At 51.6% G+C, this 21,661-nt stretch overlaps 1 protein-coding gene across 8 annotated transcripts in view; it reads left to right on the top strand.

The window, feature by feature from the left end:
• Positions 1-21,661, top strand: part of CACNA1A (calcium voltage-gated channel subunit alpha1 A) — a 255,543-nt gene that overhangs the window by 225,236 nt on the left and 8,646 nt on the right. For 6 of the 8 annotated variants that reach the window (XM_044948206.2, XM_044948210.2, XM_044948204.2 and 3 more), the window contains 7 exons: positions 809-925; positions 1,284-1,349; positions 1,524-1,639; positions 3,650-3,800; positions 7,731-7,858; positions 9,138-9,234; positions 12,526-12,631. In XM_044948206.2, the coding sequence (XP_044804141.2) occupies positions 809-925; positions 1,284-1,349; positions 1,524-1,639; positions 3,650-3,800; positions 7,731-7,858; positions 9,138-9,234; positions 12,526-12,631 (781 nt within the window). Of the gene's footprint in view, positions 1-808; positions 926-1,283; positions 1,350-1,523; positions 1,640-3,649; positions 3,801-7,730; positions 7,859-9,137; positions 9,235-10,071; positions 10,169-12,525; positions 12,632-21,661 lie in introns of all 8 variants that reach the window. The other 2 variants (XM_044948208.2, XM_044948205.2) reach the window with 1 other exon arrangement.

Here is a 21,661-nt window from a genome sequence, read left to right as displayed (position 1 = left end):
ATCTTCTCCGACTCAGCGGGCAGCGAGGACTCGCCCTGCAGCCGAACAGCCCCAGCTCCCTCCCGTCCTCCCCATTCCCGCTCGCCAAGGGGGTAAGAAAAGATGCTCTTCCGCTTCTCCGATTGGCTCAAGCCGCTGCTCCTCTTGGCCGTGGGGTGAGGTCAGGGCGGGCAGGAGCGGGTGGGCAGCTCGGCAGGGCAGGGTGCCCGGTGAGTCCCACGACAGATGCATTTCTGGCCCGGAGCATAACATGCCCTCGGAACCCGCACATGTCCACCAGGCCTGAGCGTGCTGGCTGCCCCCACCCCGCCCTGGTGTTTGTGCATCGTACACGTGTGATGGATTCGGCAACTTGACCCGCTTGTGTCCTATCGTCTCAGTGCATTTGGTTGTTGGGAGAAACAAAAACCATCTCGATTTTTTTACTGATTGGATGATTCGGATATATTTTCTTTCCTTGTTCTTTTGTTATTTCTTCCCCACCCCACCCACCCCCATTCCTTTCTCTTCCTTCCTTTTTCTTTCCTTTCCCCTTTGCGGGTGGGGCTGGCAGGGAGGGTTTATGCTTTTGAGTTGATGCCTTTTCCTCCCTCTCACCCTTTCTCCTCCCCATCCCCTACTTCATTTTTTTGAGTTTTTTTCCTCTGCACCATTGCATTAATAGTGCTTTCTCTCCTCTCCCTCCTTATTTGGGGTCTGGCTTGCTTTTTCCTGTTGGTTGGCTTCATGTAGGGGCCTCTGTGAGGGGTGACAGCTCTGAGCCCCTGGGGGTGGGTGAATGGTCACCCCTCTTTCTCCATCTCCCCAGAATAACTTCATCAACTTGAGCTTCCTCCGCCTCTTCCGAGCTGCCCGGCTCATCAAACTCCTCCGTCAGGGTTACACCATCCGAATTCTTCTCTGGACCTTTGTGCAGTCCTTCAAGGTGAGCCCCAGCCCCTGCCCCTGCCAGGCTAAGAAGAAAAATCAGGATCTCTCCCCCACCCTCACCCCCCTGCCTGCTCTGGTTGAATCTAGAAATCATGTGGAAATGCCTTTATTAATATCATATACCTTACTGGGAATGTGTTATATGCAGGACTCTTTTCTAACTTCCTGCCCCCGGTATGTCTTGAGGGCTCCAAAGGGAATCTCCCAGAGCCACCAAAGATGCCCATCATCCCTGGCACCACTGGCAGCATGCGGCCACCCAGCCTGCGGGGGTTGAGCACTGGGACCAGTGAGGGAAACAGCATGGGTAAGGGGCACCCAGCACTATTCTTCATTGCCTTCCTTCCCACCAGGCCCTGCCCTATGTCTGTCTACTGATTGCCATGCTTTTTTTCATCTACGCCATCATTGGGATGCAGGTGAGTGCCAGCCCCCTCATGTTCCGAGAGCACTCCCAAGGAGGGCCACCCCGCTTAGGTAGGGGTGGGTTAGGGGAGCCCGTTTCAGAGAGGCATCACTGTAGGTTGAGTGGAGTTTTTCAGAAGCTTCTGGCACCCATGGCCACTCCTAGTCATCATTATCTAATTCCCCAGGTGTTTGGCAACATTGGCATCGATGTGGAGGACGAGGACAGTGATGAAGATGAATTCCAGATCACTGAGCACAATAACTTCCGGACCTTCTTCCAGGCCCTCATGCTTCTCTTCCGGTGAGGCAGGGGCACGCTTTTATCCTTCTCTTCCGGTGGTGGGCGTGTCCTCATCTTTCTCTTCCAATGCGGGCGTGCCCTCTACCTTTTGTTCCACTGAGCTTTGGGGTGGATGTGGAGCGGCCCAAAGACCCTAACAGGGCAGAAGCTGAAAGCCCTGGGATGCAAGCATGAAGGCATTTTTCAGGGATTATCTCATAGAATCTTCTTGAGGATCCTGTCAAGGGATTCTTGGCAACTGCACCTGACAGATGAGGAAACAGTCTTATAGACTCTGAATAGACCGCTGAGGCTTGATTCTTAATTCTGATTGCACTTAGGGTTCCTTCCTTCATTCATCAGAGGTTTATTGAGCACTTGTTGTATTTACTGCTGTAAATACTGAGAACAAAGCAGGGACAACGTTCTCTGCCCTCTGAATGCTTATATTTCCATAGGGGAGGCAGACAATCAGTAATCTAATTATAGAAGGCAGGAGGAGAAGGAGAAGACAGTGGATGAGATGGTTGGATGGCATCACCGACTCGATGGACATGAGTTTGAGCAAGCTCAAGAGAGAGTTGGTGATGGACAGGGAGGCCTGGTGTGCTACAGTCCATGGGGTCACAAAGAGTCAGACACGACTGAGCGAGTGAACTGAACTGAATTATAAAGGATATTATGAGGGAAAGAGGATATTGTAAGATTAAGGATATTATAAGATTAAGGGGTAAAAGGAGGCATGAAAGAACAAGTAATGTATGATCGCACTTATATGAGGTACCCAAAATGGGCAAATTCTTAGGGAAAAAACTATTCGATATCAATATTGTCAGGGGCTGGGGAAGAAGAGCAGTGTAGTTAGTGTTTAATGGGATACAAGTTTTCAGTTTGGGAGGATAAAATGGTTCTGGAGATGGATAGTGCTAATGGTTGCTGAGCATTCTAAATGTGCTTCGGTTCATTCAGTCACTCAGTCCTGTCTGACTCTTTGCAACCCCATGGACTGTAGCATGCCGGGCTTCCCTGTCCATCCCCAACTCCCAGAGCTTGCTCAAACTCATGCCCATCGAGCGGGTGATGCCATCCAACCATCTCATCCTCTGTTGCGCCCTTTCTCCTCCTGCCTTCAATCTTTGCCAGCCATCATCAGGGTCTTTTCCAGTGAGTCAGTTCTTCGCATCAGGTGGCCATAGTATTGGAGCTTCAGCTTCAGCATCAATCCTTCCAATGAATATTCAGGACTGATTTCCTTTAGGATGGACTGGTTTGATCTTCTTTCAGTCCAAGGGACTCTCAAGAGTCTTTCCAACACCACAGACTCTCAAGAGTCTTCTCCAACACCACAACAGTTCACAAGCATCAATTCTTCCATGTTCAGCTAAATGCGCTTATTACCACTGAATTATACACTTAAATGTTTAAGATTATAATATTTATGTATATTTTGTCACAAGTATTTTCTCATTTAATAACAACCAAAAGAAAGAAATGGAGGGATGATAGGTCTTGCCTCCCTTGAGGGAGATGATATTTGAGCAGAGTAGTTGAGGAAGGGCGCCCTGTGGCTATCTGGGGAAGGGCAGTTCAGGTGGATGATACGTGCAAAGGTCCTGAGGCAGGAGCACAGCTGTTGTGTTGGAGGACAAGGAACCCAATGGACCTGGAGCAGAGTAATCTAGGGAGAAAGAAATAAGAAATGACAGTCACCTAGAGAGAGGGAAGTTTCTAAAACATATCTGTATCTCCAAGCCAGCTCACTTTAATACCAAGTCTGTGGGAGTGGGGGGGCATTGGCATCAGCATTTTAAACAAACATTCTCCTTGGGCTTTAATGCACAGCCAAGGATGAGAATTCCCCCCGTCTCTAGGCTCAAAGAGGAAAAAAAGTGATTTACCTGGGACCCAAACCCACATCAGTCCAGCTCCAGAGCTAAAGTGTTTAACCTTAGCGCTCTGTCTCCCTGGGAGTAGGTGTTGGTTGTCCAGGGCTGCATATCCAGGTCACTGATGCCCCCTCTCTTCCCTCAGGAGTGCCACTGGGGAGGCTTGGCACAACATCATGCTTTCCTGCCTCAGCGGGAAACCCTGTGATAAGAACTCTGGCATCCTGACTCACGAATGCGGCAATGAATTTGCTTATTTTTACTTCGTTTCCTTCATCTTCCTCTGCTCATTTCTGGTGAGTCCGTGGACATGTGTAGGAAAGCTTCCTAGACCTCGGGTGTGAATTCTCTGGAATGTGGCTGTCACACTCTTTTTTCCTCCAAGACCTCTCTGGACCAGCCCACGATTAGGTTAACCAGGGTTTCTCACCCGTGACACTCGTGACATTGGGGGCTGGATCATTCTCCGATGAAAGCTGTTCTGTGCTGCTCGCATCCCTGGCCTTGGTCCACTAGGTGGCAGTAGCTCATACCCCGCCACTCTCCCAGCTCTGACAACCAAAGATGTCTCCAGACATTATCAAGTATCCCCTAAAGGAGGGAGCAGAATCTCCCCCTTTTGAGACCTGCTGTGTATGCTGAGAGAAAAACTAACGGAGCTCAGAGCTTGCCCCAGCTCCCATCTAGTTGAGCTATAGGAGACTCCCACCTGCCCTCTGAAAGGTGTGTGCCTTCCTCTATATGATCAGGAGGCAGGAAAAAGTCAGCCATGTGAACATTCTCTGGAGGCTGTGGGGCTTTGCAAAAAAACTGAAAGGTTTTCACTAGTAAAAGATGAATTTGTTAAAAGGAGAAATCTCCTCAGACCTGAGAATATAATTCACTGTCAGACTGCAAAAAGGAACTAGGAATTAAAATATACATATCAGGAACCTGCATCCTGTTCTCTCTTTCTCACTCTCTCTGGGGTCTCATCTCAGCAAATCTTTTCTGTTTTCCATTCTTGCTGGAATGGTTTGAGCACAGTCAGAAGAATTGAAGCGATCTAGGTATTTCAGGCAGAGGGGATTTAATATAGGGATTGGCTACACAGGGTTGAAAGGGCAAACAGACAACGCTGATGTCACCAGGGATTAACCGTGGCAGGAAGGCCAGGGCTGCGGTATTAAAAGGAAAAGAGGGTGTTGACAGCCAACTCAGCCACCATGGCACCCCTGCCCTGGCACCCTAGCTGTATGCTGCCCCGGACAACTGAAGACAGTGTTCTGTGGCTGCCGTCACAAAGAACCACAAACCTGATGGCTGAAAACAACAAAAATTGATCCTGCCACAGTTCTGGAGGCTAGAAGCCTGGCCGTGGTGTTGGCAGGGCCATGATCCCTCCAGAGCAGTTAGGAGAGGATCCTTCCTGGCCTCATGCCGCTTCTGATGGTCACGGGTGTTCCTTGACTTGTGGCAGCATCTCCCCAGTCACTGGCTCTGTCCTCACATGGTCGTCTTCATGTGTGACTGTGTCCAGACTTCCCTCTTATGAGGACAGCAGTCATATGGAATTTAGCCCACCCTGATCCAGTGTGATCTCATCTTAAACTGACGATGAGAGTACAAAGACCATTTTTTCCAAATAAAGTCACATTCGCAGGAACTGGGGGCCAGGATTTGAATGTATCCCATGGGGACACAGTTCAGTCCACAACACAGAGCCACGTGGGAAGCTGAAGGAGTCTCCTCTCCTCCTAGTCTCTCCTCCCCAGGTTGGCCTCCCTCCCACCCGTGGCTCCTGCTGGCAGGATGTAAGCTGCCCAAGGAGTATGGGAGCTATTGTTTTCAGACCTCAGCCCAAACACGAGTATCTCTCAGCAAAAGCCCAACACATCCACTCTCTTCAGACCAGCAGCCTCACATCGAGATACTTGCAGGCTAGGTCTTAAAGCATCCCCCACCCACCCTGAGTCCAGTGTCAACAGCCATTGACCTAGACGGTCCACTGTTGTTGTTGTTGTTTGGTTGCCAAGTTGTGTCGAACTCTTTTGCAATGCCATGGACTGTAGCCCTCCAGGGTCCTCTGTCCATGGGATTTCCCAGACAAGAATACTGGAATGGATTGCCATTTCCTTCTCCAGGGGATCTTCCCGACCCAGGAATCAAACCCATGTCTCAGCATTGGCAGGCGATTTCTTTACCACTGAGCTTCCAGGGCCCAGAGGGACCATTGCCTTGTCAAATTCCCAAAAGAGAGTCTGAATGGGCCATCCTGGCTCCTGGTCAAATAGCCACCACTGTCTTAGTAGCTGTGGGTTCATATGGAGACACATTCATACTACAGCCCATCTGGGAAGGGCAGGCACCCTAGAAGACATCTACTGCCCTTGACCATCAGCCCCTAAGAGGCAGGAGCTTTTGTTTTGTTCACTGCTGCATCCCCAACACCTGGACAGGGACTGGCACACAGTAGGTGCTCAATCAGTGTCATGAAATGATGAACTGAAGTTAGGGACACCTAGAAATACAGCTCGGAGAAGGCAATGGCACCCCACTCCAGTACTCTTGCCTGGGAAATCCCATGGACGGAGGAGCCTGGTAGGCTGCAGGCCATGGGGTCGCCAAGAGTTGGACACGACTGAGCGACTTCACTTTCACTTTTCACTTTCACGCATTGGAGAAGGAAATGGCAACCCACTCCAGTATTCTTGCCTGGAGAATCCCAGGGACGGGGGAGCCTGGTGGGCTGCCGTCTATGGGGTCGCACAGAGTCGGACTCGACCAAAGCGACTTAGCAGCAGCAGCAGCAGAAATACATCTTATATAGTAAGCACCTACTATGTTTACATCTGCACATTTGCTTCATACCTACTATGCACCAGGCCTTACGCTAGGTACTGGGGATATAAGGAGAGAACATGTTTCTCTCAGTTTGCAGGGGTGCTGGGCAGACAAGTCAGCAGACAGTAGCGGTATAATCTAATATGTGGTTTGATAGGGAAGACAGAGTGAGAGAAAGAAGATTTCTCCCCCTGAGGGCCACTCAGGGACGGTGAGCAGGACTTAGACCACATATTGATCAAATTGGTTGCATATAGGGACTTCCCTGGTAGTCCAGTGGTTAAGACTTCCCCTCTGTAATGCAGGGGATGCAGGTTCAATCCCTGGTCAGGGAGCTACAATCCCTCATGCCTTGCAGCCAAAAATCCAAAACATAAAACAGAAGCAATATTGTAACAAATGCACTAAAGACTTTTAAATGGTCTACATAAAAAAAAAAAAAAAACACTTTAAAATTGGCTGCAAATAACAGAAATTCAACTGAAACTGACATAAGTGAAATACACAGTTCACTAACTTATACTGCTGAGAAGTCCAGATGAGGCTGGGTCCCGGCAATAGCAGACCCTATCCTCTTTGCTGTTTTCCTCCACACTGGCTTTATTCTCAGACTTTCTTCCTGTGGAGGGAAGATGGCTGCCAGAGTGCCTGCAAAAATCCCAAGGAGGTCTCTCATTTGCTACTCTGGGTCACGTGCCCCTCCCTAACCAATCAGAAGCCTGGGTTATGTGACCACCACCTATGAAGCCAACCACATCCAACAACAGCATAAAAGTATAAAGGGGGGAGGGCTCGCCAGATGTTATCACTCAAAAGGAGAAAGGGTATGTCCACTGAGGGAGCAACATTTACAAAGGTCTGGAGGCAAGACTGATGCGAGCTCCCCATGTACTAAAGGCTAGTACACTAAAGGCATGTGACAAGCTGCTACAAGATGCAGACGAAGGCAGGAAGATGCATCCATCCATCCATCCAACAAATATTTGCTGAGTAATTACTTTATGCTGGGGATGGAAACATGAAAAAGTTCTGGTCCATGGAGTATGCATTTTGGTCTTGTTGGGGGTTAGGTGTGGGAGGATTTGGGGTCATGGTGGTCCCCTTGGTGTTGGCTCCTATGTCACATAACCTCTCCACCTCTCTCTCCAACTGTATCAATCTTGCTCTCTGTCTCTTTCTCTGTCTCTGTCTTTGTGTCTCTCCCCCATCTCCATTTCTCCATATCCCTGTTTCTGGGCTCCTTCTGTGAGCATGTGTCTTTCCTCTATCTCCCCCCATCTCTTTCTCTGACTTCCTTTTCCCATTTTTATCTCCCTCCCTCTCTCCCTCTGGGCCTCTGTGCATATGTGTTTGGATGTGTCTTGCTCTCCCCGACCCCGTCTTGGCCCCTGGGGTCCCCACAGATGCTGAATCTTTTTGTTGCCGTCATCATGGACAACTTTGAGTACCTCACCCGAGATTCCTCCATCCTGGGTCCCCACCACCTGGATGAGTACGTGCGTGTCTGGGCCGAGTATGACCCTGCAGCGTGGTAAGCAGTCACCCCAAATCCTCCAACCACATCACCCACCTTTCTCTGGTACTGGAGCATAGTCTAGGTCAGGCTCCAGACCTTAAGCTGTTGTCTCCCTGGGAAGCTAGCAGGGATTTCAGTCAAAAGAAAAGAGATGAGAATCAGTACCCTTGCACATCCTGGGTTAAATGATTTGGGTACCACCCCTGCCCATACCCAAGGCCTTCTGGGAAATGAGGGAGAGACTCCACCATGAGTTCATCTCCTGTGAGTCTCTCCTGTCCCTGACTGTGAGGCCTCCAGATGGTGAGAACAAGTTAACCAGGCCCCAGGGAGGAAGCCAGAGGCCTCTCCGCCTCAGTTCTCCAGGGAGTATGGGGAGAAGGGCTGGTTTAGTTCCCTTGGGAGACAGAATTAGCTACAAGATCAGAGTGGCAGAACCTAGCTCCCACTGGGATTCCAGGACCCTGGAACATGAAGTCACACGAGGCCAGGGGAGAGGACACAGAGCCTTGGTGGTCCTTGTATGTTCGTGATCATGAAGGGAGTAAGCTCTCCCATCTCCATGAGCAGGGGAATGCCCCCTCCTAGTTGGCAGGTGATGGGTCCCGAGAGTGATCTCCACCCCGCTCAAGTGTACTGAGTACCTCCTCAGCACCAAGCCCTTGCTGGACACTCAGATGTGCCACGCTGATGCTCAGAGCCCAGCAACCACAGACTGAAGATTCTAGTTCAGGCTGAGCTTGGGGGCTAAGAAAGCGTTAAATAGAGGCCCTCAGCAGCCTGAGCACTGGAGGGGAGGCCTCATGAGGAAGGCAGGGAAGGATCAATCCTTGCCATTCTTACAGCCCCAGACAAGTCCTCCATGAGACCAAGAGGCTGGGGTGAGCCACGGGGCTGGGGCTTGACTTTGGCTGGTTCCTAACTCTTCCTCTTTTGATTTTAGGTCACAGCAGTTGGATGCTGTCCCCCTGTCCTCTATGCCACGAACCCCCCCAGCCCCCAGTGTAGCCATGTAGATTGTGGAGGAGGGCAATACAGAAAGCCCTGGGGGAGGTTCTCCCAGCCCAGAGTTCCCAGCCCACTCCACACAAAACCCTCTGCCCACCCCGCACCCCCAGGGTCTGCAAGTGTCTGGGACCATCTCAGGGACCTTTATGCATCCTATGTCTCCCTTACTCCTTCAAGCCAGGGGGTTCCCAGGCCCTGGCATCGTGACCTCACTTATGAGCACACGGAGCCAGTGTGATGCAGCTTGACCCCGTGCCTCCACTAATCCCCTCTCTTCTCCTTTCAGCGGTCGGATTCATTATAAGGATATGTACAGTTTATTGCGCGTAATATCTCCCCCTCTCGGCTTAGGCAAGAAATGTCCTCATAGGGTTGCTTGCAAGGTTTGATTTCCACTAAAACCTGCTAGCATCCATGGAATGAGTGTGGCTTGGGGTTCTTCAATATATATATTTCATATATATATATATAATCTAAAAAACAGAGCCATCTCTCTCTTTTGCATTAAACTAGAAAACTCTCTTAGCCAACAGAATGCAGTCACGTAGACTTGATGAAGCATGGAACGTTTATCTCTCCGTTCCCTTCAGCCATTTCTGCTTGCTCTTAGCTGAAGCTGCCCATCCCGGGGTCTCAACGGCACCCCAAAATCAGACACATCCGAGGGGACCGTAACTTTGCATTGACCCCCCACCCCCACCGCCACCATCTCCTCCACTCTCTCCCTCTCCACCCTTCGCCTCCCAAAGCCCCAGCCCTTCTCCCACTGTCGTGGCCCCTCTTCCCCATCTAGGCCCCCTCAGAGACCAGCCTCAGCCAAACCAGAGGACTTGACCCAGTTTTTTAAATGACACCGAACCAAAGAATTGCTCCAGACCCTTCTGAGTGAGAAGCCGCCCTCCCCGCCCATTCTATCTGCATTCCACCAGAACTAGAGCTCAGAGTCAAAAGTGAATCTGACTTTTCTCTTTTCTCTCTCTCCCTGCTCATAAGCAGTGAAATAATATTTTTTAACTACCTCTCCCATTTTTTTCTCCTCTTTTTTATTTATTTGAAACACCTCTTTTATTGTTCTCTGCATCTTTCTCTCTCTATTTTTTCGGCTCGTGTGATTTTTTTTTTTCTTTTGGTTTTTCCCCTTCCTTTTCTTCCCCTCCCTCCACCCACCCTTCCTTTGGTTCTCCGTTCCCACCTCCGTTTTTTGTTTTTGGTGCTGCCAGGGGCCGCATGCCTTACCCGGACATGTATCAGATGCTGAGACACATGTCTCCGCCCCTGGGTCTGGGGAAGAAGTGTCCGGCCAGAGTGGCTTACAAGGTAGTTTAACCCTTGCCAACCACCGACGTCCAGGCACTGGGGATTTTTCAGTGCTGACCAGGAACAGCCAGCCGAGTCTCTTTTTCCAGCGTTACTCTTCTTTTTTTCCTTTTTCTTTTTTCTTTTTTTTTTCCCCTTTCCTCCTCAAGTAAATGGATCATGACCATCCCTTGATTCTAAGCAATTTACTGTGTCCGTCCTTTCTGATCAGTGTGTCTTGGTGTTTTGAGACTCTCTTATGGCCAACACGCTGGGGTGGGGTGGGGGAGGGGAGCCCCCAAGTCCCCTCGCACCTGGTCCCCCAGGAACCCAATTGGACACAAACACTTTGAGAGGTGGGATTGGCACTGAGCCCACAGTGGCCCCCATTGTCCAGACCTGGGCAGGCACCTTGCAGAGAGGGGCTTGGACCCCACCTTTTATATCTCAAGCCCCCAGGTCTCATGGTCCCCTATACACACCTGAAGCTGATCTCTGACCTAGGGCCTTGGGGCATCTGAGACCTTCCGGGGAGCACCCAGAGCCTCTCCCCTCTTCCTTGCCCGCTGGAGTTGCTTCCCCAGTCTTCTGTCCCTAAGCCACCCATCTCCCCCCAAGACAACCCAACATGCCTCTCCATTGTTCCAGAGTGGGCAGGCGGGCCGCAGCTGGACCCCTGGACCGTGGCACCCTGACGCAGGCCATGCACGCTGCCTTGGCGGGGGCCTGGGGCGGGCAGGCACCATGGCCGACCTGGGGGGTGGTGCATGCTGGCTGAAGGAGCCGCCAGGCGGCTGGGCCGGGCCACCCCTCTAGACCCCTGTCCTGGAATCTCCCTTGGCACCCAAGGACAGATGCTCTGTTCCCCACAACTCATCCACATGAAGTTCAGGGGATGACTTTGACAGTCAACCCCTCCAAAAAGTATGGTCCCATCATTCCATTCTCCCATCCCACCTTGGCCCCCGCTGTGTCTGAGAATCCTTCCTCCCCTTCTGTGCACCTCACTTCCTCCTGTGTCACGTAACCACCTCCCCACATCCTTACCCCTCCTCCTCCCACTGGGCACCCCTGAGGTGCCCCCACCAGCCCCTCCCTGCACCTATCCCTTTTCTACCTGTGCTTTTGTCCATCTCTTGATCTCTGCTTGGCTGAGTGTCGGTGTGTGTGTGAGTGTGTGCAAGAGAGAGGGCGAGTGCCCTTTCCTTCTTGGTCTCTGTGCAGGGCCACCACGGGTTCATAAGCACCTTTGTGCCAATTTGAAACAAGCCTCCTTTCCATAGAACACTCTGTGGGGAAAATATTGGAATCCACCCATGTGGGGATAGCACGATACTTTTCCACAGTCAGCTGGGAAGGTGTCATTTAAACGCACATCCATGATTTCTGAGATGGGGAGCCCTTTGTGCAGTGTACAGCTCTGCACAGCGGCCCAGTCTGTTTCTCTGTCTACCGCCTCCCTCACCACCCTGCCCCAACCCATCTTTTGTCTTCTGCTCTGAGTTTGCCATTCCCATCCCCTTCTCCAACTCTGTGCTTCCCCGTGTCTGCTCTGGTGGACATCGATCTTCATCTCCATGCCACCTCATCCTGGGCTGGTACACACCAGCCCAGCATCTTCTCCCATTGCTACCAAGCATGGGGGACAGAGCCCCTGCCTGGGATACAGGGAATTTTTTCTTCCCTGGGCCATGGGAACACCCTGTCACCCCTTCCCCATGCCATCGCACAAAAAGCCAAGACCTGGACATGCCCCTGAGATACACTTTCCACGGAGCTATGAATGAGTCTCGAGATTCCGTCTGCATGCGCCCCGTCCGCCGTTCTGTGTGTCATGGCCTCACTGCATGTCAGAGAGGGGCCCGCCCCATCTGTAGTCGGGGAGCCGCCTGCCTGCCGCTTCTCGGAGGAATGATGTGGTCTGTGCCCATCTGGTCTGGTCTGGGCCGAGCCAGGGGGTAGGGGTGGGGAGCCGGCGGCCCTCCCAGCGGCTGTGGCCATGGACCCCTCTGCCTGGCTGCTGCATGTCTGCTGCAATCTGGCTTGTGCTCTTCTTCTTTGGGGTCAGAATGGAACGGAGCTGTCCAGAAGAACTCTGGGGCAGGGCAAGGATCCTGGCCAACCCTGGAAATGTCACTTCTAGGGTCCAGTAGGCGGGTGAGGAACGGGCAGCATAGGAGAGTCCCCAGTGCGCCCCCTATGGGTCACCAGGGGCAGTCAGGAAATGGAACACTGGGACAGGTAACCTGAGGGGTGGGGGGCACCCTAGCCGCTGCCTTCAGAGTTCTTCCTGGGGCTCCCCGGGTAGGGTGGGTCTGGCTTACGGGATGGCGGAGGGGTCCCTGGGAGTGATTGCCCTTGCCTTTGGTTTTCTGCAGAGGCTCCTGCGGATGGATCTGCCCGTCGCTGATGACAACACCGTCCACTTCAACTCTACCCTCATGGCTCTGATCCGCACGGCCCTGGACATCAAAATTGCCAAAGGTAGGGGCAGGAATGGAAACCGAGAGGTGGGGCAGGGTGGATGGAGCCAGGGCCTCAGCTGCTGCTGCTGCTGCTGCTAAGTCGCTTCAGTCGTGTCCGACTCTGTGCGACCCCATAGACGGCAGCCAACCAGGCTCCTGCGTCCCTGGGATTCTCCAGGCAAGAACACTGGAGTGGGTTGCCATTTCCTGCTCCAGTGCGTGAAAGTGAGAAGTGAAAGTCAAGTCGCTCGGTCGTGTCCGACTCTTCGCGACCCCATGGACTGCAGCCCACCAGGCTCCTCCGCCCATGGGATTTTCCAGGCAAGAGTACTGGAGTGGGGTGCCATTGCCAGAGGACTCAGCAAATTCACCTGCTTCAGCAGATATCCGTGTGCGGGACACCGCTCTAAGCCTGGAGGACACTGACACTTCGAGCAGCGGGGGGAGACCTCCGTAAGGAGGCTGGGAGGGAGTCACGTGGATACCTGGGGAGAAAGCACTGCAGGCAGAGGGACCAGCCGGTGCAGATCCCTTGCGCAACCCCACCCTGAGCTGTGTGGCACTGACTTGCACTTTCCGCATGGGGGCGCCACGCTCTCTCGTGAGCAGAGGCAGGCTCAGCTCCCTCTAGCCACAGTGGAAGCTAGGAGAGATGAAAGCGTCACTCAGCCGTGTCCAGCTTTTTGCCACCCTATGGACTGTAGCCCACCAGGCTCCTCTGTCCGTGGAATTCTCCAGACAAGAATATTGGATTCGGTAGCCATGCCCTTCTCCAGGGGATCATCCCCACGCAGGGATCCAATCTGGGCCTCCTGCATCGCAGGCAGATTCTTTACCATCTGAGCCACCAGGGTAGACCCGTGGGATAGGAGGAGCCCTGACATAAATCAGGGGAACACAGGATAGGGGCTTGGAAGGAGGGCATATGAAGTATTCACATTCTGGATATTTCCTGAGAGTCAAAATGACCAGATTGCTGATGGATGGATGTGGAGCATTAAGAAAGAGAGCATAAAGGCCAACCCCAAGGGGTGGGGCCCCAGCAACTAAAGGATGGACCCAGCCCCAGTTGCCTGAGAGAGAAGAGACGGGAGGAGCAGGTCTGGGGCCAAGGGAGGGCAAAAGATTGGTGTTGACAGTGAGACGTGGACATGGGGGCTAGAAGGGGCCCTCCAACTTACACCCTGGCATTTCCCCCGCCACAAGGTTCTGAAGGAAGTGAGATGGTGAGTCCTCCTGGTTGGGCTGGAGATGCAGAGTCAGGAGGCATCAAATGCTGACAGGTGTTAAGCCAGGAGACTGGAGGAGCTCTCCAAGGGGATGAGTGAACCGAGAGACCCCCTGAAGACTGAGCCTGGGGCCACCCCAGCATTTAAGGTGGTCGAGAAGGAGTGGAAAGGAGAGGCCAGGGAGGTGGGTGGAGAGCAGGGCAACACTGGCTCCTAAAAGGCATCTCCAGTGTTTAAGCACTGCCCAGGACCAAGACTGACCACGAGTGAGAACCAAGACTAACCGATGGATTCTGTGCCAGGTCACCGCCAATCACTTTGACCAGGGCAGCTCTGAAGATTGAGGACCATGAGCGATCAATGGGTTTTGTGCCAGGTCACCACCGACCACTTTGACCAGGGCAGCTCTGAAGTAGACTGCCCAGAGTGGGTTTCAGAGCCTAACAGTAGACTGGGTGTGACTTGGCAGCTGACGAGACAGCAGGGTAGGGACAGAGGCGCATGGATCACCAAAGAGAAGGAAGTCGGGGGAGTCGCCGGTGGAGGACTGGGTCCATTGTCCAGCAGAGGGTTGGAAATCTCAGTGGGGCTGAAGAGAGACGTCAGGGCTGCACCCAGCTGAAGCCCCTGAGAGGTCACCAGGAAGGAAGGCCGCACTGCAGACGCATGTTCTTTCCAGGGCCCTGAGGAGAAGAGGGGAAGGAGGCTCCAAGGCCGGAAGTTGCTCGGAAGGAAGACATCCAGGGAGGGAGACCAGCAGCTTCCAGTGAGACAGTGCCTGGTGGGGGCCGGGCGAGGGGAGGGGCACATTGAGGACAGGCATTGTTGGAGCAGGAAGCATGCAGATCAAAGTAAAGAGAGCAGGGGGTGCCCCCAAATCGAGAGAAAGAATCAGGAGTGAGGCTGAGACTCGGAACAGCATAAGGGAGAAGGGGAGGGGTCAGGGCTCAGGCCCTTGTCTGACACACAACATTAATTTCTTTCTCATGCAGCAAGTCGGAGGCAAGCGGTTCGGACTTGCCAGGCATCCCGGCACATGCGTCTAGTCTGGACCCGGGGCCTGTCTGGGTTGTGGCTCTGCCTGCCCCAGAGTGTTTGCTTATCAGTATGGTTGAAACTGAATCTGCCTGCAATGCAGGGGACCTGGGTTTGATCCTTGGGTCAGGAAGATTCCCTGGAGAAGGGCATGGCAAACCAGTCCAGTATACCTGCCTGGAGAATTCCATGGACAGAGGACGCGGGCCGGCTACAGTCCATGGGATCTCAAAGAGTCAGACACGACTGAGCAACTAACTGGTCCAGTGAGACAGAAACTGGTCCAGGTCTCCACACACATGGTTGAAACTGGTCCAGGTCCCAACCCAGGGAGGTGAGGAAGCAGAATCATGGGCAGCTGCTTTCTTATAATCATGTGGAAAAGTGGACTCAGCTTGCCCACCTACCTGCCCTGTCCTCAGTTGTAAACTTGGGCAGAAGACCTCACCTGCTCTGAGCCTCAGCCCATGTATTAGCTAGCAATGCCATGTAACAAATGACCACAAATTTAACAGCTTAATACACACCTATTTATTAGCATATAGGTATGTAGGTCGAAGTCCAGATAGACTCAACTATGCTTTCCGTCCACAGTCTCACAAGCCCAAAATCAAGGTGGCCAGGCTGGGCTCATCTTTGGAAGCTCTGGGGGAAAATTTACTCCAAGGCTTATTCGCGTGTTAGCAAAATTAAGTTGCCTGTGGCTGCAGGACTAAGGTCCCCATTTCATTTCTGGCTTCTCACCAGAGTTTATGCTTAGCTCTTGGGGAGGCATCTAATTATTTACGTGCTCCAAGTCTCTCTGACTTCTCTGCTGCTAAGAAAATGCTCTGCTTTTAGAAGGCTCACCTGATTAGATCAGACCCACCTAGATCAGCTCTGAAACTTACAGTCAACTGACTTGGGACTTTTAATTACATTTGCAAAGTCCTTTTATAGCAGTCCCTAGACGATCATTTGCTTGAATAAGCAGAATCTTGCTGGGAGAGAAGGGTAAGCTTTAGAATTCTGCCTGCTACCGTTCCTGCACCTGTAAAATGGGTCTAACAGGGCACCCACTCTTGGTACATGTGTGCATGCAAAGTCACTTCAGTTGTGTCTGACTCTTTGCAACCCTATGGACTGTAACCCACCAGGCTCCTCTGTCCATGGTATTCTCCAAGCAAGAATACTGGAGTGGGTTGCCATTCCCTCCTCCAGGGGATCTTCCTCACCCAGGGATCGAACCTGCATCTGTTATGTCTCCTGCATCAGCAGGCAGGTTCTTTACCACTAGCGCCACCTGGGAAGCCCCTACATAATACCTTTGTATCCCAGCTGCTGTTTTCCTCTGGAGAACCTGTGTTTGGGGGTCCCAGGATAGCCCAAAACGAAGGTTCAAAAAAAGAAAAAAGGCTTGGATTCAGTGATGTGATAGAACCCAGAACTGAAAAGAATTGTTTTACTCACAGTTGTGGTTTATTACAGAAAAAAGATACAGATTAAAATCTGCAAAGGCAAAAGGCACCTGGACAGGGTCTGGAAGAGACCAAGAGGGAGCTTCACCCTCTCCCAATGGAGTCACATGCACAGTGCTTACGTCTCCCGGCAGTGCTGTGTGACAACACGTATGAAGTATTGTCAACCACCCAAGCGCACCTGAACTTTGAGTCTAGCATATTTATTGAGAATTAGTCATGTAAGCCTGGCTGACCTCAGTTGCTGAGCCTCTCGCTCCTCTAGAGGTCACACTGGTACCACATGGCTCAAGACCCCCACCATAAATCCCATTGCTAGGATAAATTACCTATGGATGGCGACTGCAGCCATGAAATTAAAAGATGCTTGCTCCTTGGAAGAAAAGCTATGATAAACATAGACAGTGTATTAAAAAGCAGAGATACCACTTTGCCAACATAGATCTGTCTAGTCAAAGCTATGATTTTTCCAGTAGTCATATATGGATGTGAGAGCTGGGCCATAAAGAAGGCTGAGTGCCAAAGAACTGATGTTTTGAATTGTGGAGCTGAAGAAGACTCTTGAGTCCCTTGGACTGCTAGGAGAGCAAACCAGTCAATCCTAAAGGAAATCAACCCTGAATATTCATTTCAAGGATTGATGCTGAAACTCCAGTACTTTGGCCACCTGACGAGAAGAGCCAACTCATTGGAAAAGACTCTGACGCTGGGAAATATTAAGGGTAGGAGAAGAAAGGGGCGACAGAGGATGAGATGTTTGGATGGCATCACTGACTCAATGGACATGAGTTTGAGCAAACTCCGGGAGATATGGAAAGACAGGAAAGCCTAGCGTGCTGCAGTTCATGGGATCGCAAAGAATTGGACATGGCCTAGCAACTGAACAACAACAGTTCTGCAAAGTTTTGAAAGGGTGGGATTGCTGACAGCATTAGAGTGTGTGCAGGGTCTCAGGTGGTGGTGGCGGCTTAGATGCTAAGTCGTGTCCGACTCTTGCGACTCCATGGACTGTAGCCTGCCAGGCTCCTCTGTCCATGGGATTCTCCAGGCAGGAATACTGGAGTGGGTTGCCATTTCCTTCTCCAGAGGATCCTCCCAACCCAGGGATCAAACCCTGGTCTCCTGCATTGCAGGCAGATTCTTTAACAACTGAGCTACAAGGGGAGCCCTCTCCTAATCTTGCTGAGTTTCTCCAGCCCCTTTAATCTTGCCTCAGGTGGTTTCCTGGTTGCTGCTTCCTTGATTAGCAACTGTTGGAATCCACCCTTTGGAATTCAGGCAAGGTCAAGGAGGCTGGAGTCTTGCCTAGAAGACAAGGGGGAGGAAAAAGGCCTTCGTGCCTGGGAGTCCCACAGGGCCGTGCTCACCATTAATCTGACCTGCCTGTGTTACTACCAGCTCACTGAATGAGAGCCCCACTGGGCACATGCTGTGTGCCCAGCCCTGTGCTCAGCAAGTGGGACGTGGCAGCGAAGGACAGATGAACCTCCAGCCCTCATGGGGCTGTGGGGAGACAGGCAACAGAAAAATAGGCCACTATAAATAAGTAGACTATGTAACATGTTCAAAGGCCAGAAATGTTGTGGAAAGGAAAGAAAGAGTAGGGCCGGAGGTGGGGAGCCTGGTCAGGGGTTTAAACTCTAAGTCAGGGGTTCTCAACCAGGCATGATTCTGCCTCCAGAGATCATTGGCCATGTCTGAAGACAACTTTGATTGTGTTTTTTGTGTTTTTTTTTTTTAGCCTGAAAAATGATGATTTATTCACTCTTTACAACTTTTCATATTAAGGAGCATGTGGCAGAAGTGGAAGCTTTTGATGAACTAATAGAAATTGTTGTCAGTTCTAACAGACCAAATTAACACAGAGATGGCAGCAGGCACTCCCATCTTATTTTACCACCTCCTTTGCCAGTTGCCTTCAATACCATGCAGAGAAGAAACTTTCTTCCTATCTGGGTGCCAGCAGTTCACCCCAGGGAAGGCTGAAGACAGTTTTGGTTGTTGAAACTGGAAGTGGGCTGGCCCTTATGGTACCTGGCATGCCAGGGGGGCTTTTTTTTTTTAATGTTTTATTTTATTTATTTATTGGCCACGTGATATATGAGATGTTAGTTCCCCAACCAGGGATTGAACCCAAGCCCCCTGCTTTGGGAGCATGGAATCTTAACCACTGGACCACCAGGGAAGTCCCAAGAGAAGCTCTTGAATGTTGCCACGTGCCTGGGACAGACCCTGCAACAGAGAAGGCTCACCAGGGGTGTGTAGAGTGATGTAGGGGAGGGGAAGACGCTGGGACTCAACTGATTTCTGGGGGACTGATGCCCAAATACAGGGGTACCTTCTGTCTTTGAAAGTGAAAGTGTCAGTCACTTAGTCATGTCAGATTCTTTGAAACCCTGTGAGGCTCCCCAGTCCATGGAATTCTCCAGACAAGAATACTGGAGTGAGTTGCCATTTCCTTCTCCAGGGGATCTTCCCGACCCAGGGATGGAACCCAGGTCTCCTGCATTGCAGGCAGATTCTTTACCATCTGAGCCACCAGGGAAGCCCTGGGAGCCCCAGTATTAACAACTCTGTACCTGGAGGAGGAGTCAACCTGGGATTCAGCCTTGAGTGGATCCCATGACCCCAAGGGAGAGCTGCCTTGAAATCCCCTAAGGAGTTTCCCTTCATAGTAAGTCCCCTACATATGAATGAGTTCTGTTCCAAGAGCGTTCATAAGTCCAATGTGTTCCTAAGTCCAAAAGACTAGCCTAGGTACCAAATGAACATAATCAGCTATACAGTACTGTACTGTAATAGGTTTATAATACTTTTCACACAAATAATATATAAGAACAAACAAAAAAGAAAGAAAACATTTTCAGTCTTACAGTATAGTACCTTAAAAAGTACAGAGTATAGCATAACAGCTGGCATACAGGGGCTGGAATTGAGTGAGCAGGCAAGATGAGCTACTGACCGGCGGAGGGAGAGGAGGCGGGAGATGGCAAAGTAGAAGGATCTCAGCAGTAGGACATGGAGGGAAGCTGCAGTTTAACTCACGCCTGGCCTGACACTGATGGAACGCACTTTCACATCTTTGGAAAGTTCTCAACTTAAAGATTCACAGGCAGGGTATTTACTGTATTTCAATGGGAACAACAATCCCGAATGAGAGATTTACATGTGAATTGAAGCAGAAGGAGCCTAAGGTGGTGATTCTCAACCGGAGGTGTTATGTCTACCAGGGGACACCTGGCAATGTCGGGGACAGGCTTGGTTGTCGTTACTGGTAACTGGTGGGTAGAGACCGAGGATGCTTGAAATTCTGCAGCACACAGGACGGCCCCACAACCAAGAATGATCCAGCCTCAGTGTCTGACAGGGCGAGAAACCTTGACCCTGCCTCAACCATTCACCAAGAACAGGTATCCTAGTCAGCTCAGGCTCCCATAACAAAATAGCAGAGACAGTACGTAAACAACAGAAGTTTACTTTCCCACAGTTCTAGAGACTGGACATCCAAGATCAAGGTGCCAGCACGTTAGCTCCCTCCTGAGAGGCCTCTCGGCTTGCAAATGGCCACGTTCTTGCTGTGTCCTCAATGGCCTTTCCTCTGTGCGTATGCACCCCTGCTGTCTGTCTCTCTTAGTCACTTCCTTGAAGGGCCCATCTCCAAATGCCATTACATTGGGCATTCGGGCGTCAATGTGAATTTTGGGAGGACACAATTCAGTCCGTAACAATAGGTGGCTTCCTTTTCTCCACCCGAGACAGGAAATACGTAAGCTGTTGGGCAGAAGTGACTTTACACAGGAATGTCACGTTCTCTTCTTCCCCTTCCCATGTCTCTGAAAAGGAACCAAAGAGGCCCCAGGCACCTCACTTAGCTACAGAGGATGGGAGATGTAGCTATTAATTCCAACTGCTTTCCTAGAGGAAAGAAAAACTGTTATAGGTTGGTGTCAAGGGTGTTGAAAGGCCAGCTACAGAACAGATGATTATTTGAAGGGTCTCCCGCAACCTGAGTCCAGGGCCACCCATCAGCCCCACCCCCACACAGCTTGGCCCCAGTGATCGCTGCACCTTTAGACCCCGCAGACACCAGAAGTGAGGTGCTGAGCAACAGCACGAGGCGGTAAGTACAGAGTGGAGAAATAAAGCCAGAAAAAGGCATAGAAGAGGGGGGCTGCTTTAGGTTGGGAGGCGGCCAGAAGACCTCTTTGATAAAGGATCTGGCCAGGGACGTGAAGCGGATGAGGGAGGGAACCACACCGATACCTGTAGGAAGGACCGTCCTGGCAGAGGAAACAGCCTATACAAAGACCTTGAGGCAGGACGATGCTTGGCGTGGTTGCGGAGCATGGAGAAGGTTGGTGTGGCTGGAACAGAGTGACCAAACGGCAAAGTAGAGATGAGGGCAGATGGTTCAGGGTCTTGTGGACTTGGGGAGATCACCCTGGGTGAGGTGAGAGCCTTGAAGGGCTCTGAGCGCCGGAGACATGTGACTGATGCAGGTGTTCGTGGGCGCCCTCTGGTGGTTCTGGGAGGTGGACCTGGGCAGAGGCGACTGCCCTCAGGTGTTCACGAGCGCCCTCTGGTGGGTGTGGGAGGACTTGCGCAGAGGCCACTACACTGGTCCAGGCGGTTCAGCTCCCTACTGCCTCCAGATCCTCACAGTGGAACAGGATCTGTGCTTGACTTGACAAAAGACCCTTCTGAAAGAATTTTTCTCAAAATAAAGACATCTGTCTCTGGGGTCACACAAGGGAAGATGAGTGAAAACACGGAGTGCCTGGCAGATGTCTGTGCTTTGACCCACATCTGCTGAGAAGGAGAAACTGCACAGGAGGTCCAAAGACAGTCCTAGGCTGGATCCGGAAAGTGGAGTGGGAGAAGAAAGGACCATGAGAGCAGGTGGTGGGCGACAAGAGGTGGACAGGGAGTGGAGGCAGAGGGGGTTCTTGGAGCTGCCTGGGTGGGTCAGCTATTCAGCCAGCAGGCCCCCATGGATGGTGGTTCAAACACTGAAATACTACTCAACTGGCTGATAGCCGGCCCCTGCCCTTCCCCCAGATCTCCTGGACCTCCTCCCATAATCCAGCAACCACAGGGTTAATATTTGGCCCAGCAGAAAGCCCTCAAACCCTTTCTCTAGCTGTCATCAATGTCCCTGCTAAGTCACTTCAGTCGTGTCCGACTCTCTGCGACCCCATAGACAGCAGCCCACCAGGCTCCTCCGTCCCTGGGATTCCCCAGGCAAGAACACTGGAGTGGGTTGCCGTTTCCTTCTCCAATGCATGAAAGTGAAAAGTGAAAGGGAAGTCGCTCAGTCATGTCCGACTC

This window comes from Bubalus bubalis, chromosome 9 (genome assembly GCF_019923935.1).
Source record: "Bubalus bubalis isolate 160015118507 breed Murrah chromosome 9, NDDB_SH_1, whole genome shotgun sequence".
Taxonomy (NCBI): Eukaryota; Metazoa; Chordata; class Mammalia; order Artiodactyla; family Bovidae; genus Bubalus; species Bubalus bubalis.
This window is presented reverse-complemented; position numbering and strand designations above follow the sequence as displayed.